Raw genomic sequence first — 18,584 nt, forward strand, 5'->3', positions numbered from 1 at the left:
GGGAGATACTGCAGCACTGAGTCATGGTCCTGCTCCCTGCGCGCTGTGAGGCTCTCAGGTTCGTCGTGTTGCTTAATTAGGACATCCCGGAAGAGTCCCGGTGGTCCTGTGCGCAGCTGAGTGACGGGGCAGGGAGGCAGGGGGACTGCGCGGCAGCAGCACAAAGCCACGAACCCGTCCCGGGGATATTGACAGCAACAACAAAACATCCCGACAGAAATCCACTGCGGACCAGAGGAGGGAGGTAAGTTGTTTCTGTACTGACGTGTTTATCACTGATTGTTAAGTTTGGTGTGTTTTCGGGGTGGGGTGGAGGGGATGATACCCTGCAGTGGTGGGCGGGGGGGTTTCCGACAGAGATGTGTGCGTTACTGTGCAGAAATGTCCAAACAAAGTCAGCTTCACCTGCGCATTGTGCGCCAGGCTGTCTTGTATCTGGCATAGAAATGGCGCTATAAGAGGGAGGAAAATAACTTCAGTTTGTTTCCAGCGTGTTGTAAAATCTAATATGTCTTTTAGGGTAACGGTGATATTGTGCAGAGCAGGTGATGCATCACAGATTAAATTGAGGGGCGGTGAAAATCCTGTCAGCATGCGAGCGCCATGTCATGTTTTATTATGGTGCGTCGGTGTTGATCTCATCTTCCCGCCGCGCATGATGAGCACCTGAAATCAAAACCTACATGAGTTTCAAGCTGTTGTAATAACGTTTTTATGAGTTTTTGAGTTCACTCTTGACCCACCTCAAGGTTCATTTAGGTTCTGGAGCTTTCGACCACATCACATGTGGCTCAAATTGAGATAAACTCAACTTTTAAGACATCATGGAGGAGAAGTCTTTAAAGTGCTCAGAAAAAGAACAAAATCTGAACATCTACTCTTCCATGACAACAAGATAAACTCTTAATGCTGACGAAGATTATGTGATATGGTCGAAAGCTCCAGAACAGCCACTAAATGGACCTTGGGGAAAGATTGTTTTGTCTATATTGGTTTTTTTGGAGTTTTTTTACTGTAAGATCACCTGCCTCCAACAGGTGTATAATTCAAATGGTCTATTTCAGTTATTTGGCCTTTATAAATCTGATTTTACGGCTTTTCTTTATCGACTGTTAACCTCAATATATTTAGTATATCATCTATCAAGATATCACTACTGTAGACCTACGTTCAATTACATTTAAATTATCTATTTGAGTTACTTTTGATGATGATGTTTTAACATCAAAACCAAGATGCCACGTGTTACTTTCACTAACAGCTCATGCTGATGATGTCACAGCTTCCTGTTGTAATGGCCGCATAAACAGCCGCAGCACCTGTAAACACTACACTGATATTTAGAAGGACGTACTTTACTTGTCAATCTCCACAAGATCCCAGAACATCACAGTACACCGAGAACTATACGTTAGAATATCTTACAGTGCAGTCGGCCCATAGCAGCACAACGTCAGGCTGTGGCTCAATATAGCCTCAAAGATCAGATACCAGGCCAGAGGGTTCAGAAGACACATGCAGGTCAGGGTGAAGTCAGTAATATCTTTCCACTGCAGCAACATGTGCGCTTTCTCAGCTGTTGCTTGGAGTCTGGGGTCTTTATGTGTCGGGCGCTGTGGTCCACCTGTCTGCAGCAACAGAGAGAGGAATGTGTTCATACAGTGGAGGCGACAGTAATGGCTACTAAAAACCTCTAGGCATATTTATTATAGTCACTGTACGAATGAAGCATTTTGTGTTTTTGTACTTCATAGTCTTTGTGCCTCTGTGTATAACTATTTCTAAGGCTTAATGGTTTGAACACACTCTGGTTCTCATTCAGTTTCTGTGATCAGCTGAATATTATAAGTCTATAAAAGCAAAGAGAGTCACATGTCTTTGGCTAAGTCTTTGCATTGCCATGGAGAGTTTGGCTGGTCAACAATACAATCAGCGCAGACGCTTACTGTTTACTGTGTTTCATGGCTTTCAAGAAAAGTCTTACGTTATTATTGAGACAGACAGTGATTATAAAGTATTATGGACTTGAGAAAATAGAGTTATTGATTCTGTTACTTCTATGTAATGTATAAAATTACATTTCCAAGATTATAACTTTATCTGAGTCCAAACTTTATTTGTTTCAAAGTTTGTCAAATACCACTTTCTAACAAGTCCCCCTTAATAAAGGGTTTATAAGTTGATACTGATGCTTTATCAATAAAATCACTTACTGATACTTCATAGATCAGTTATCAGGCATTAATAAGAACAACTAAAACCATTATGCCTGCAGTTGTAAATGTTAGTAAGTCATTAATAAACTATTAATTAGCTGATAGCAACAGTTTGTATGTCAGCTGCAGTTATGAACGTTCATAAATACTTAATAAAGGATTCTTAAAGTAAAACATTAAGTCGGTGGCTGTAAATGTTAATATGTTGTTAATAAATGGATCCAGATCTGCTGTAGCTCTTTTCCAGACGTTAAGTGTTCAATCAGTCTATTTAAGTGCTTCGCTGATGAACTAAAGAGCTAAGAGACAAAGCGAGTGTCCTGCTGGAGGAGGATTAACAGCAGCCAAAGGGATTTTTCACAACCTGGCAACCCAAAAGTTGTCCATATTGTCATGAACTGGCCCAGAGTCAGTGACAAAAGAAGGGGATCGCACATGAATGAAGTCTCTAAAAATGACATTTATTGTCTCCTTAAAAGTCCAATAAATGAAATTCAGCCTCACTGGATGTCAGCAAAGAACTATTTGCTATGTAAAGATATAGTGGAGTAACGGCAACCTGAGCAGTGAATGAAGTCACACTCCCTCCGTGTCTGTTGTTATCCGAGCTTATCTGTTCTTTGTGTGCATGTTAGTCTCTCTGTGTCCTCCACATCCATTTCCAAGATGGCAGCCACAAACTTTCTCAAATTACAGCTTAATAGTTCACCAAAATATATTTATGAAAACATTTGAGGCGAGAAATAGGCAACGCACTAACAGAATCTTGACCCACATTTGATCAGCACTGACTAGTTTGACAGTTTGATCGGAGTTTTGTGAGTTGTCGAATTTCTTTTTTTTTTCCAACTATATTGAGTAAACAACATATAGGTTTGTTTTGGTCTGAGATGTTGGTACAATGATATTTGTGATTCGTGCAAACAAAACTCAAAAACCCAAGGAAGCCGAGGAGGAAGAGAAGAGAGAGATATCAGAAATGAAGCCACTTAAATAGGTTGAGGCCCAATTTAATCAGGTGTAGGCAGTTTCCTGATGTCCTCTCCAACTCTGATTATTGGCTCCTGATCCAGGAGGCCGAACCAACCACACAAGCAGCAGGCGGATAGGGAGGCACGTCACAGTATTAATTCTTATAACTGATCTATAAAGCATTTTTCATGATTTATCAGCCAATGATAAATTATTATTATCCTATTATACTATTATTTACAGTTTAGATGGGTGATGAGGATATTGTCAGGCTAAACTTTAGACTTATAGCATTTCTTTCTTTCTATTTGGTTGTAGTTTGCTAGAAATTCTTTACATAAACATCTGAAATATGTACCAGAAGATGTCTTGTCATAGTTTTTAATGTTTGAGATACAGTAAAGTGGTGTCTTGTAATCCCATGCTGTGACACTCAAATAAAAACAAACTATAAATCCTTTATAAAGGGCCTTATTAGAGGTGGTGGTGCCAAAACAATGAAGACTACTATCAAGAATTGCTAAAAATATGTTTACCCCTGCTCAGACTCAAGAAATAAATCTGATCCCACTCCATCCAAGTAAATTTCCCGAGGCAGACAGTGTTGGTTCAGGTTCCACTTGTTGCACATGATCAGCCTTTCATCCAGCTCTCCAGGTTTCAGGTCTTGCCTAAAAGAGTTGCTGTGACCCAGAGAGCAGAAATAGCAGCTGAGGCCTGCGACAGGCATCTGGCACCGTTGAGAGAATTCTCCAGAGAGATGACGCCCATCAGGCCATTTTTGCTGCTCATAGCACATAATTACAAGACATAATTTACAAAGATTACAGATAGGGAACACAATCCAGTTTGCATAGCCTCCTTATTGATGCAGAGCGTCATTGTGTTTTTTTATAGATCGTTTTGTAAAAGCAAATAAACAGTCTCATGTGTGTTGGACATGCAGGTAGCAGGTGTCAGATTAGGAAGTGCTTGTTACCTAGCAGTAGTTTGCAAATGGAGACCTTGCATAAACATGCAGTTGGTCGCTGGATTGAATTCCACTCTGTTGACTAATGAATATTGGAAAGAGGTCTGCATTGCCTCACGATGAGGCATATGGCCGTTCAGTGTTGAAGAGGGAGATATGATGTGGTCTGTGCTGCTATCTTGAATGTATTTCAGTGGCATTAAGTTACAGTTGGAGACTTGTTTATGTCTCAACAGTGAACCTTGTCAATACTGTCTGCAGTTTTTATCTTACTGTCTACATGATTATTTATGCTGGACAAATGCTGCTGCAGTCCAATCTAGCATATCTAGGTCGGCATCCCTCCATGAGTGTCCTGTTTCTAATAGGAGTTGTTTCTTGTGAAGAAGTCATCAGGGGGACATCCAGGGTTACTGAGGTCACTCCGTCACTGACACTTCCACTCTGATATATTCACATAAGTATTGTAAGTTAAAAGCTTAACTGCAATGATTTCTGTAGAAGATGATGTAAGAAAAAGTTAATCCGAAAAAGGAAAAAGGGATATTTGCTGTCTAAACTGTCTAAAGTCATCCTGACATGTGGGATTTTTAATCTATCAGTTGCGCAGTGGTTTGTTTTTACAGACTAGGATGTACTGTATACCCAGTGCAATATGGTTTCATGTGCAATACTATTTATTTGGATGTATAATTTACAGACATTGCCTCCTTTGCATATCCACTTTTCACCTTTTAATTTTAATTATTTGATATATGCTCTGCCCCTTTACTGCCCAAAAGCCATTGTGTTTATCATTTAAGGAATAGCATATACTCTACTATTTGTACTAGGGGTACAATAGTGTATTTTGTATGTGTCTGTTCGGTGTCATGTACATCCAGAGATTATGTACTTATATTATGTTTCCCTTGTATTTTTGCAGCTGTGTGCAACATTTGAGCCCAAGATAGATTTCCCCTCAGGGACAATTAAGTATCTTATCTTATCAGGAGCAGGTTGAAGTGAAAGGAAACAGCCTTAAATACCATTAAACATGTTCAGTATTACTAATCAGCCTAATTAATGCAATCAGCAGGCATACTTGGTATTTATTAGCTGTTGTTTCCTGACACCTCTACCTGCAACTGATGATGGTTTTGAAGGAAAACCGAAAGCTTAAAACAAAGCGAATCTCCTGGTTTATGCATTACCTTCGAGGTACAGAAAACACCTCTTCCTATTGTTTGTATCTGACTCTGTCCAGTCGGTAAAGTCACTCTATCAGGTATTTTCCCAGGCCCTTTCTTACTTGTCTCCATTTTCTGTCCCTTCTTAATCCAATTGTGTGTTACAGTATGTTCATGTGTTCAGCCGAAGAGGTTGTGCCTGCAACAGAGGACCATACAGCTCAAAGAGAGACTGTGTTCATATAAACCAGCATTGCACTGACTTCATTTAGATTCACTCTCTGAGACTGGCATGGTCTGGCTTTCTGAAAACTAGGAGCGGCAGGGTGGGAAAGTTGGATGGTGATCACTCTCTGACCTCCTTGTTGAGACTGGACAAACAAAACAAATCCTCTGGGATCAATAAGATATAATAAAACAGCATCTAACAAAACTAAAAATGAGCTCAGAGTTGTGATTTCAGCTCTGATGGCACAGGCTCAACTACACGGCCCTCATGTTTGCGTTCCCACTTTTGTTTCCAGGTTTGTTACCATGGACGGTTTAATGGAGCGGCTGGAGCGAGCTGTGACTCGCCTGGAGCAGATGTCCGTCACGATGCAGGCGTCCAGTGGCATGGCTAATGGGGACTGTGTCAACGGCATCAATGGAAGTATGGAAGTCTGTAATATGATAAAACTTGGCTCAGAGGTTTGGGAGTTAAAAAAAGCTTTGGATACATTTATAGTGATCTCTCCTTGTGTTTCCAGATCTGCCTCAGTGTGTGGAGGCGTTCGATGTGCTGCTGAGAGGTCCAGTGTCAGAATACCTCAGCAACAGCCGAGCCATAGGAAGCGACGTGGAGAAACATGTAAGTGCTGACCCCAAAAGTTCAGACAGAAATTCAACGCAAATGTTGGCTGATGAATGATGAATCACTTGTTGTCGCACACTTCATAAATGCACACACTCATGCACGCACTGCACCAGCTGTTGTAGCAGATGTAACCACAGCTGTTGTCATAATGATCTACAGTTACAGTACAGGTTTGTCAGTCTATTGTTCTTGAAAACAACTAATAATCGTGATAACTCCATGACCTTAAAACATGAGCCTTACTTTTAAAGGAAATTTTTCTTACTGTCAACAAATCTCATGTGCAGAGCCAAACCAACAACGAACTCATCCTACTTACAAGTATTGTGTGTCCAAAGGTTGATATATCTTATTCCTCTGCGCTGTAGACCTCTGTTGTTGTCCAAAAACTATTAAAACCACGTAAATGAACCACAGTGCTGCACTGGGTGACATCTTTCTTCACCACAAAGATTATGGTCACGGTAGTTTGTTTAGAGTTGGCTCCAAAGACTAACAACAGTGATCACATTTTCAGTTTCTGGAGAGTAGTTCTGTTTACAGAGCTTCGCTAGCTTGTTGTGCTACATATCACCATCTTTTGATTTTGTGCTACATTGTACTTTGTAAAGAACTTCAGTACAAAGTCAAGAGGTTTTGATATGTAGCACAAGCTAGTTAAGCTCTGTAAACTGAACCGCTTTCCGCGCATGCTCAGTGGCATCTGCTATACACAGAACTACTCCCTGGAGACTGAAAATGTGTTCGCTGTTATTAGTCTTTGGAGCTGTCTATAAACAAACTAACGTGACTGTAATCTTCTGAGTGAAGGAACAAGTCACCCAGTGCAGCAATGTGACTCACTGACATGTTTGTAATAGTTTTTGGACAACAACTGAGGTCTAGTGCACAGAGGAACCCGATATATGAGGCTTTGGATACACACACAACAATTGTTAGTAGATGAAGTCATTGTTAGTTTGGCTCTGCACATGAGATTTGTTGACAAAAACAAAACTTAAGAAAATTGGCAGCCTCAGTTTGAAATATTCTACTCACTAAATAACCTGAAATTGAAAAGATATCCTTTAATTCAAACTCAGTATGATAGAGACATGGAAGCTCTTCTTTAATGTGAGCACAGATGGATACCAGAGGAGCAACTCATACAGTCTCTCTGTGCCAACCTTCATTTCATTGGATGTAGATTTATAAACAAACAGGATTGTCCAACTCTAGATCCCACTCAGATATGCATGTTTCTGTTTCTGTTTCTGCCGAAGCATAATAATGTGTGTGTATGTGAGGTCCATGACGTGTGTATGACAGAAAAAGCTTCCTGTCCTTTACAAAGTCAAGGATGGGAGTATGATTGAACTTTGACTTTACGTTCATTTATCAAACTGCTAGTGGAGCACCTTTTCCTATTTGGTAATGACCCCATACTCCCTCTAGGGCTGTAAGTGTGTTTTGTGGTAAGCCAGTTGGCAATAATAGCCTTGTTATGTCCTTGGAATAGATCCAAAGCAACAGAGAGTGCTCCAAAACAGAAGAGTAAAGGCAGTAAGAAAGAAATTACAGTGAAATTTAGAGAAAAAATGCTTGCATTTCTCCCTCTGTACCTTGAAAAAGATCTGTATCTCCGCATCCCATCACTGAACGGAGAGAGGAGGAGGAGGGGGAGTGTGTGAGCGAGTGAGAGCCAGAGGTACTTTCTTTAAGTTTGGAGAGCTCCTTTTATGGACAAAGCCTCCCTGGTGGTTCCCTTGGCTCTGAACTGGAGGTCCTCCCAAACACACACAGGACACGGCTGGCTGGGACTAAGCCAACCTCTATGTGTGTGAGAGTGTGTGTGTGTGTTGTGTGCATGTTTTTATATGTTTTATACAGACAGATTTACTTCCTAGAGTTCTGTAGGCATGAGAGTACACGAGCAAAGCATGGAAAAACTTTTTTTCAGAGCAGCTCAACATCTATAGTCATATATAGATGCAATATATTAATGTAATGCTTGTTACTCTCCATAAAATGTGTCATTTATTGTAATCCAATCTGACTTTGACCCTTTGTGATCAACAGGCAGAGATGGTGAACAATGCCCTGCAGACTCAAAGATCTTTCCTCAAAATAGCGGCTACACACCAGGAACCTGCACAGGTATGACATCAGAAAATTACACACACTGTCATCAGTTTTGACTGCAAAAGTGCTGAATGTTTAATTGGCTGTCAGGAGAATTCCCCCATTTTTTTCTATAAATAATGACTATACTTGTGTACACCTTTGATTGCAATATGCAACCAATATGTTGCATAATTGAACAGGTTTGCAATAGTGAATAGCTGCTGTTTGACCTATAATGTATGTAATGTGTTTTCTCTTACATAATAGCTCAAATGTTTTCAATACATAACTAAAAAGATCTCAGATGTAGGAACAACATTTTTTTTTAAAAGAAAAGAAATAGTTACTCTACAAAGTATGTCAATGTGCCAGATATTGCCTATGAGGCTTGGGGACTAAACAGTTGGAGTGTTTTATAGCGTTGACCATGAACTGCAATATCCCCGGTTTGAGTTTTGCCATGAACTTTTGTCACATGTCGTACCCCATCTCTCTCTCTCCTCATTTCCTGTCATCTCTCAACTGTTGACTCTCAAATAAAGGCACAACATGTCCTAAAAAGACTTACAACTACACAGCAGGTGCCAGTCGTATTCTGTTTGTGCAGCTTTGCTGTTACACTGAGCCAAAACTTTTACTGCATGGTAGGCAGTAAACAGTAAATATAATTTAATGGTTGTTTAATGGTTTATTCTGTTACTTTCAGTCATCTTGTCATAAACAGTTAAGGCAATGCCATTTGTTATCCCACTGCTCATACTTTATGTTCTCTCTGCTGGTTCTCTTAGAGCCCAGCAATGGTAATTACTGTTTTATGTGACTTTATACCATCATTATAATTGGCTGTTTGTGTTGGTATTTAACAGCTAAGTTGCACAAAAGCGTTCTTATTCAGTAGTTTTTTATTGTTATCAGTAGTATTGCATAGTCAAGTGTACACTTCTGCAAATTCAAGAATGAACTGTAAACAAAGAATACATATATGTACACCATAATGATCATATACTACAGTATCCCACTCCCCCACCTCCAGCCCCACCCTGAGGGACACAAATACATACATAATGACACCTACATACACACACACTGTCACTCACGGGAAGCCGCTGTAATACAAATCTTGTACTAGTAATAGTCACAGATTCACAACATAAATCTTACATATGTTTATATACACATATACATACATTATAAGTAGCTACAATTCACCATTGATACATTCATATACTTTTGAAGCCCAATTTATAGCTCTTCTTCTACACTAATTAAGACTGGCTGCCAGGTTTGCAGGAATCAAGTCTGTTTTTAGTCATGTATGATAACCTTTCGATTGGAATTAAATTCAGGAATTTCTCAAACCAAAGGGAAACATCAGGATGTTTATCACCAATCCACCTTTGAAGAGTACATTACCTTGCAGCATGCCAACAAATTCTCAAAATATATTTATACTCAACAGCATGCTTTGCGGTGTCATCTAATCCTAAAATTAGATGAGTGGGTTTAATGTTGACTTGCATCTGAGCATACCATCAATTTTCCTTTGAACATTATTCCAAAATTCCACAATAGTTGGGCATTCCCAGAAAGCATGAAAGTATGTTGCTTTACCAATATACATTTTGGACAAATTATAGTACAATCAGGATCATACTTGGATCTAATAAAACAGGTTACATGCAGTTTATGAATGATCTTAAATCACATTTCATGAGACATGCTTGAGCAACTTATCTTTTTTACATTGAATAAAATAGTTTGCCATTCATCTTTACTTATTGTGGCCTGAAAATCTGATTCCGTGGAACATCTACTGATGTTGATATCAATCTTCTCCCATTTTACAATTTCCCCGTACAAATAACTAAATGTTTTTTTCATGCACAGAGACAGATTTGATCAGCAATTTTTCAGGGAAACTAATCTGAGCCTTCCTTCTATAGCTGGGAACCGAATGAACATGACTCCTGATTTCAAGTATCTAAAAGATTGCATTTGTTCTAATCCATACTCAACTGAGAGAATGATTTCATTACCGGTCCGTCAAACAGATCCTTTATATTAATCACCCCTACTTCCTGCCATCTCCAGTGTCTAAACAAAAAGGAGGGAAGTGAGGGTTATTTACCACAGCTGCAAGATAAGATATGGTTCTCATCATCACATAATATTTACATATTTTGTACCAAGTGCTTAAAGATCACAAAATTGTCCTGCATGAAAGAATGTTATGCTGGTTCTCTCTGTAAATAGTAAATCAGAGGGTAATAGTGATTCGCACCCGATCATTTCTAAATCAATGTAACATATGTCTCATTTGAGAGGCTCAGTGATAGAACTTAAAGTGAGGTACAGAGAGGCCTCTTTTAGATATGGGAAGCTACAATTTAACTAATTTAAATCTTGTTTTTTTATTAACCCATATCAATTTGCATATCTGTTGGCAACATTTGGATAGGATACAATATCCTCGGTAATACATTCATTTTAATTAGTGCAATCCTTCCAATCATAGAGAGACGAAGTACAGACCATCTCTGTAAATCATTTTTGCTATAACTGGTACTCTATTATGCTTTGTTAATTGCTTCAGCTCATATGGGATAGAAATACCAAAAACAGTCTCTATTGATCTAAAATGAAATGTTTTGATTACCCTCTCTTAGTCTACCCATTGGTAGGGCCACTGACTTCCCAAAATTAATCTTATAACCTGAAAAAACTACTAAATGTGTTAATAACCTCAATAAGTTCAGGCAAAGAAGTGCTTGGATTGGTTAAGAACATTAAAACATCATCTGCATACAAGACAATTTTGTGCCATGTAAGTTATTTTTTCATTACATCTGATAGCTTCAGCCAGGTTCCATAACAAGAGCAAACAACAGTGGTGATAGTGGGCACCCTTGTCTCCTTATCTTGTACCTTTGTTTATAGAGAAGGCAGATGAAAGTGGACCATTCACTAAAATTACAGATTATGGGTCTGTATAAAGTAAGTTAACCAAATGAATAAATGTTTCAGGAGAAGAAAATCTGTGTAGGACATTAAAAAAATATCAAAATCCTTCTCTGCATCCAAGCTTACTATATAAGCTTATCACCAATACACCTTTGAATTAAAATTAAAATTATTTTTAATGTATTGCATGACTCCCAACAATCTTCTGATATTAGAATATACTTGTCTCCTGGGAATAAATCCTGTCTGATCACGAGATACAAGTCTAGGAATTAATGAGTTGAGTCTTTGACCTAACAGTTTTGCTAGTCTAGGTTTTGATTTGATATGTGACTATATGAGGCTGGATCTTCTGGATCTTAATTTTCTTTTGGGATGACTGTTATTGTAGCTAACTGTAAGGTATTAGGAAGACATTTAACTGAAAGGGAGTGTTTATTTTAAAAAATATTATTCAATAGGGGGGGCAAGTATATTCTTAAACATCTTATATGTCTCTACTTGCAGGCAAGTTTTCATTAAATTGCACGACTGTCATTACGTTCAAATACAAACTGCATCAAATTGTTTAACAGCAGCCTAACAGAGACATTAACTGTATGTGAGTCCCTGGTGTCCGTCCGTCTGTGTCCTCCCCTCCTGTGTTCCCCAGCAGGCCGGGCTGTTCACAGAGGGATTATGCTGCTCTTTGACTAAGAAAATGCTAATACAACACATTCCCAACATGTTCACGTATAGAGAAGGGGGGGTGGGAGAGAAAGCTGTGTGTGTGTGTGAGAGAGCCGATATGATATCATCCCATTGGCCTTCTGTTTGTGTTGTGTTCGTGTGTGTGTGTGTGTGTTCGTGTGTGTGTGTGTGTTACAGGGTCCGCAGAGCCCACCAGGAAGTGATTACTCCCTATCTGTCAGGTCACTGGTTGAGAGGCGGTGAAAAGAGCATTCAGTGATTGTCAGAAATGCAAACAAAGAAAGAGTGAGGGTTTTACAGAGCGAGTGAGAGCGAGAGACCGACCCAAGAGAGGGGTGGGCTGAGAGAGAGGAGAGAGATATGAGGAAGAGGAGATGAAATTCATCAGCACTGTCACTAACCTAAGAGGCAATTCCAAAACGAGCCAGGAATAAATCTCAGAAATTATGACTCCCTAAAGATTGGACCAAGACTTGAGGCTTGTCATCAACTCGCCCTCAAACACTTGAGAGTTTAACTGAGACTTACCTGTTTTGACAAGATTTAAGTTTGACTCAGACTTGGATCCAAAAGACTGTAAAACAGCTCTGGTATCTATTAGACTCAGGAGAACTTTATTGTTGACCAATCCATATACAAGTACACAGCAGAGATGAAATTGCATTTTTCTGGGGCCAATGATGCTACTGTTACTGTTCTGGATTTTAAAAAATGCAATGCAATTTAACAAAGAGACAAGAACCATCTTTGATAGTGTTCAACAAAAACACATCTTATGAGTGTTATGCCGTGTTCATGTCATATGAGATGGATGGTAGTGATGGGAAATATGCCCATGTTTGCAATGTGAGACTTCATGTCACGGGACGACTGAAGATGGTTATGTGATTGCAGAAGTTTCATGCAAGGGTTACAAACACTGGACATCGACAATATAGCACTATAGCCTATAAATATGGGTTTGGTCATGTTAAGCGATAGACTTGAGCTGACGTGAGGTGTCCATGTTTGTTTGACTTTTCAGGCACTTTCGAATTGCCAACTCAGGTGTATCAGAGCTTTCAGAGAAGTCAGTTTCCCAGTTACAACTGTTACAACTGTTACAGCGCAACTGTTAATAGCAGCAAAAAAAAATGCTGAAGTGAACATTATTTACAAGCCAGGAAGAAGTAATTATGGTAACTCCTAAACAGTAACTCCAACAACAACTAAACTATGAGTTCAACACGTTTCGGTTTGTGGCCATCTCATAACAAGCCTCTTTATCCTTTATACTACAAGTGATTCTGGACATATTAAAACTACTTCCCTTCTCCATGCACCTTGGAAGCAGGTGAAGGTTTGGCCGAAATCCCAACTCTGCTTCTAATGACAGTAACTCTGACATGACATGAGCATTGCATTAATCCCAGTAGTGCTGTCAAAGCCTCATGGGTGCTGTAGTCACTAAATGCCAACAAAATAACCATTTTTTTGCTTATCTTTGTGAAAATCCTGAGATTCACAAATTACTTTACTTGCCAGTCATTAATACCAATTTAGAATATGAATGTGAAACCCAAGTGTCATATTTCAGATTTTCTAAAAGACAGATTAAAGAAAATGCATATGAGAAAATCTATTGTCGTGGAGTTGAAGCTAACATGGGACATCAGGTATTTATACACAGTCAACATGACCCATTGCCCTTCAGCACACGCACACACACACACACACACACACACACACACACACACACATACTGAATTCCCGCACACACACACAAACCGACAATGCAATACTTCCCAAACACACACACACACACATCTGTTGACCTCCCTCATTCATGTCTATATCTGTAGTCCTCAATTCAGATCAGGCAGAGGTAGAAAAGTGTGTGTAACTCTGGCCAGTGCCCCTCTCTCTCTCTCTCTCTCTCTCTCTCTCTCTCACACACACACACACTCACACAGCAACACAGCATACAAACTTCTGGCCTTTCTCTCCAGCGCAGCCCTGTTGTGCTCCATGACTTTTTATGGGCATGTTCTATATTTGAGCCTGTTGTCAGTGTGTGTGTGTGTATGTGTGTGTGTGAGAGGCAAGAGAAAGTAAGCCTCTCTCTCATGTGACCTCAAGTTGGCCCGTTAACTCGTTGTGTGTGATTGTGTGTGTGTTTTTTTGTCTGTCTTGCTGGCTCTGGAAGTTCACACACTGCGTTAAAAAACCCTCCTACAGCTGTTCTGCCATTGTCGCCCTCCGCTCTCCACCTTTGATCCAGTGCTTGTATAGGAAGTCAAGGCTCGGACACTGTGCTGTTGTAACACACTGACCACTGAATAATGTGATCCGACGCTTTTGATCCTTTTGTCGGCTCATTCTGTCTCTGTCTGTATTCGCCACTTCTACAGTGCACATCTCTACCTTTGTTGACTATCAATGACGACATCGCCACATCTGCATTTACAGAAATATATTTATGGTAGACTGAGTAATTTGTAACTATATTGACTCATTTTTTGCACCTGTTCCTCGTGCTTGTGAGTAGACGAGGAAATTATGAATCACTTTGCTGATTCAAATAGTTTCATTCAGCTCATTTCAAAGATTCGTAGTCAACTACGTAGTTCAAACGCACATCAGTGAGCAGTCACCTCATTTTTCATGATGCAGGGACTTTAAATTGCTTCTTATCAAGTTCTGTTGGCAGTTTAAACTGTTATGTTCAGTTCAGTAGTAAATGTGCCCACTGTGTTGAAGCACTGTTTAGAAAAGTATGTTTTTCAGCAGAGTAATTGCATCACAATTGTTTCCGTGGCTTTCGGAGAGTTTAAAGAAATAGTTATAGATTTTCAGAAATATGCAAGAGAAGATCAATACCACTTTCTTGTGTGTACATTAAATATGAAGCTAAAGCCAGCAGTCAATTAGCTTAGCTTAGCAGTCTAGCATAAAGACTGGAAGCAGGAGAAACAGCTAGCCTTGTTCTGTCTGCCAGTTAGCTGTAGTCTAGCTTGTAACCCGCCATAAAACCCCAACTTTTCATAACAGTTTTGTACTTCTGTTTTTCTTCGGAGTAAAAAAATTAAATACAATGGGCCTCATACAAGAGCATTTTTGTATTCTTATCCTAAAACTCTCTTATTTTTCTTTTTTCTGTGAGGTTTGCTCATACGAGTGTTCCAAGTCTGATTCAACAAACGCTCTTAACTGTCCAAACTTGTCGTGAATCGCTCTTTTCAGGCTGATTAATGCCACCTGTTCACGAGGAGGTGTGCATTCATGAGATTTGAGATAATCAACAGCCCTAAAATGTCCATATAAGGTGACCTGTTTCGCTCCATTTGTGGGAAAGTTTCATTCACAAAAATGTTCCCAAAGAGTAAAAACATGAATTTCACACTGCAGAGTTTCAAGTCCTGCTTTCAGAAATCAGCAGACAAAAAAAGACCTAATTTACAAGTGTCAGTAGTAGAGAACCCGAAACAATTAGAAAGTATTATTACAGCTGCCAACAATGTCTGTGTATGACGACGCGTATTTAAACCCTTTAAATATCAATATTAATAATTATAGTTTTAACTCAAACCCTTTGTGAGAAAGGCAGAGACTATCTGATCATGACTCATACAACAGGTCTGGACCACTTGTAAACTTTGTTCGCACCTAAGAGAAAATTTAAAGTACAAGTAAATTGATGAATGCCACAAATGATCTTAAAATGCTCGTACGTTGGTGGTTCTTGCATGAGGCCCAATGTGTTAATTTGTGAGCTTCAGAGATGCTGGTAGGCAGATTTTGTTACCTTTGGACAGAGCTAAGCTAGCAGTTTTCCCCTGCTTTCACTCTGTATGCTAAACTAAGCTAATCGCCTGCTGGCTGTAGCTTCATTTTTAGTGCACAAACACAAAAATGGTATCGATTCTTCTTCTTCTAACTCTTGGCAAGAAAGTAAATAGCGTATGTCACAAAATGTCAAATCAATCATTAAACATGCTAGCTTGTGGCCAAGCTGACAATACAAATGAGGGAAAATCTAATGCAAAAAGCTATTGATTTGATCAGTTGTGAGTTTACACAGTTGAACTTGAGGATTGAATCTTTCTCTCAGTCACTGCAGGAAGAACAACAGCAGCAGAAATAAATTAGTTTATAGTTGTTTTAATAAAGGAAATAATAATTAACATTTTCATGATATCGTGTTCACTAATTGTTTGTTTTTCTGTTTTTCATTTTCCTCCAACATAACTTGTGAATGAAATGCTTTGCGATAGCTGACAATCAACTCCGACATATTGGAGCTTCCCACCAGCACATGCAGTAGACCTTCTCTGCTCTACTGTCATAAGAGCAATGTAGATTTTTCTTTGCTATTCAGGCAACCCAGGAATGTTGCTGTTTTTGTTCCCACAAGAGCCATGGCACAAAATTTTCAGAAATGTCAGTAGATCCTGAGCTGGCAATTTGCTGCAAGGTCTTACATGGACAAATTGACTCTGGCTCCTGTTCTGACATGATGCCGAAATTTACCAGAAAGGTTACAGAAGTTACAGCGCGTGTGGGATTACAGTAAAGTCCTCCCTGCATCTTCCACTCACTCACTGTCTCTCTGCAGTGTGATTGAGAGAGGGGAAGCCCACGCTGTGACCTATGCACTGACTCAGAGGACATGTCATGCTTCCACTGGGAGCCATGTTGTTGTTTTGTATTGTTGCGAGGTTGAGACAGCTGATGGATGCAGTCAGTTGGTGGAGAATGGGTCCTTGTTCTTTATTAATATCCATACAGACAGTGAAAAAAGTTCTGAATGAAATAGGTGACTAGTTAAACGCTGACAACAGAAAGAATACCTACAAACTGAACTGGGAAGGAGAAATGTGATGTGATTGGCTGTTTTCATGAGTTCACCACTTACACTCATATTCAACCAGTTATCCTCCTACACTCTCATTTTGAGGACAAGAGAAATATTGCTTCAAAGCTGCTCAGAGACAGTTATTAGCTGGATTTAGGGAGAATAAAAGCAGGCAGAGGAGCAGAGAAAGGGGCGTCTATCTCAGCTTATGGAGATCATGTGCATCTGATCGGGGGAAGAATTTAAAAGAAAAAAAAAAAGGAGAAAGTTTATTTCTGTTTTTATTGATCCTTTGCACGCAAGCATGAAATTACACAGGCACACATCTACGTATATCGTACAAAAAACTCAGAAAAACTGCTATTTGTATGCACACATACACATTTACACAGGATACACGAGGCTTGTCATTCTTATATAATCTGATATTATATTATCAGCCATATTCGCTTATCTTAATGTGTGTGTGTACTTAAACTAGCTATTTCAACAGCAGAACATATTTTTCAGTGGGCTCTTCAACTTGCCATCCGAATAAAGAAACAAACATTAACAAACAGTGGATATTTCACATAGCATCCAGTTCGTTGCAGATCAGAATAAGAAAACTGCTGCAGCAATTCAGCACTGAAACATTTTGTTCCTGAATCTATGTGTGTGCAGGCGCATGTGTGATAGGTAAACTGTAAACACTGGAGGAGCGGTATGCCTTACAAGGCCAGAGGGATCTCCCCATGAACCGAGGAATGTTTGTAGGAACGGAGCAAAGGGGAGGGGGAGCTGGGAGACGAGCTATACTGTAGCTAAGATCTGGATGTTCCAATGGAAAAAGGCTCCGGCTAATAAAATTAGTTACTGTCCTGTAGCCTAGTTTGGGAATTACTGGCTGGCACAGAGAGCATGACTTGCTACGGGTGGGGTTGTAAAGTCAGAAGTATCTGAAATATGTAAATCAAACAAGTAGTTTGATTTAATATAACAAGATGTTTACAGGCCTCACACTCCAGTCTCCTCTTTCATCATTATCATTCTTCTCTTGCATCATCTCTTTTTTCTACATCCTTCCCCTCTGCTGTCCCCTCCTAAAAAAACAAAAACCCAACCTCGTCTTGTCTATGTGTGTGCCACCTGCAGACGGAGCTTCATGACCTGCTGAAGCCGATTTCAGATCACATCCAGGAGATCCAGAGCTTCCGAGAACGAAACCGCGGCAGCAACCTCTTCAACCACCTCTCAGCTGTCAGCGAGAGTATCCCAGCTCTAGGTTGGGTGGCTGTGGTAAGGATATACAAAACACGCACACAACACACACTCTCAAAGTCAAGGGTTATATGATAAGGAAAGTGTGACTTAATTATCAAGCATCCTGAAATGAAAATAATATGGATGAAAAAAATCATAATCTTTAACTGAGGTGAATCCTTAACAAATGTAATCATGAAGTTTCACTATTTGATCAGCTGTTAATGCTTTATAATAGACTATATTAGATAAGAGACATTAAAAGTCTAAATGTTAAACTTAATCTATGTTCATGAAAAAGAAAACCACTCTGGAAAAATGCTAATTATTATAAAATGTTGCCAGAAAACCAAGTTTACACTTGAAATTAAATGAAGAACGTCCAATCAAAATACATAAACATCTGTAAGAAGGCTGCATACAAATACATGAGCATTACCTCATCATGGTTTTTCTCCCTCCAACATTACGTAGTATTGTCCCAATCTGTCTTCTCGCTAGTCTTTGTTTCCCATCAGTACAAAATGTCTTCTTCAGAGTTTTGTGAAGAATATCACTTAGATAAAGATCA

The 18,584-nt window shown here is 39.4% G+C and overlaps 1 protein-coding gene across 1 annotated transcript in view; it reads left to right on the forward strand.

Annotated features, from left to right (window-relative positions):
* Nucleotides 1-18,584, forward strand: part of cap2 (cyclase associated actin cytoskeleton regulatory protein 2) — a 26,880-nt gene continuing 8,296 nt past the window's right edge. Inside the window, exons 1-5 of the mRNA XM_067613056.1 lie at nt 1-244; nt 5,852-5,979; nt 6,077-6,177; nt 8,242-8,319; nt 17,906-18,049. Coding sequence (XP_067469157.1) covers nt 5,862-5,979; nt 6,077-6,177; nt 8,242-8,319; nt 17,906-18,049 — 441 coding nt within the window. The 5' untranslated portion in view covers nt 1-244; nt 5,852-5,861. The remainder of the gene's footprint in view (nt 245-5,851; nt 5,980-6,076; nt 6,178-8,241; nt 8,320-17,905; nt 18,050-18,584) is intronic.

This window comes from Thunnus thynnus, chromosome 15 (assembly GCF_963924715.1).
Source record: "Thunnus thynnus chromosome 15, fThuThy2.1, whole genome shotgun sequence".
Lineage (NCBI taxonomy): Eukaryota > Metazoa > Chordata > Actinopteri > Scombriformes > Scombridae > Thunnus > Thunnus thynnus.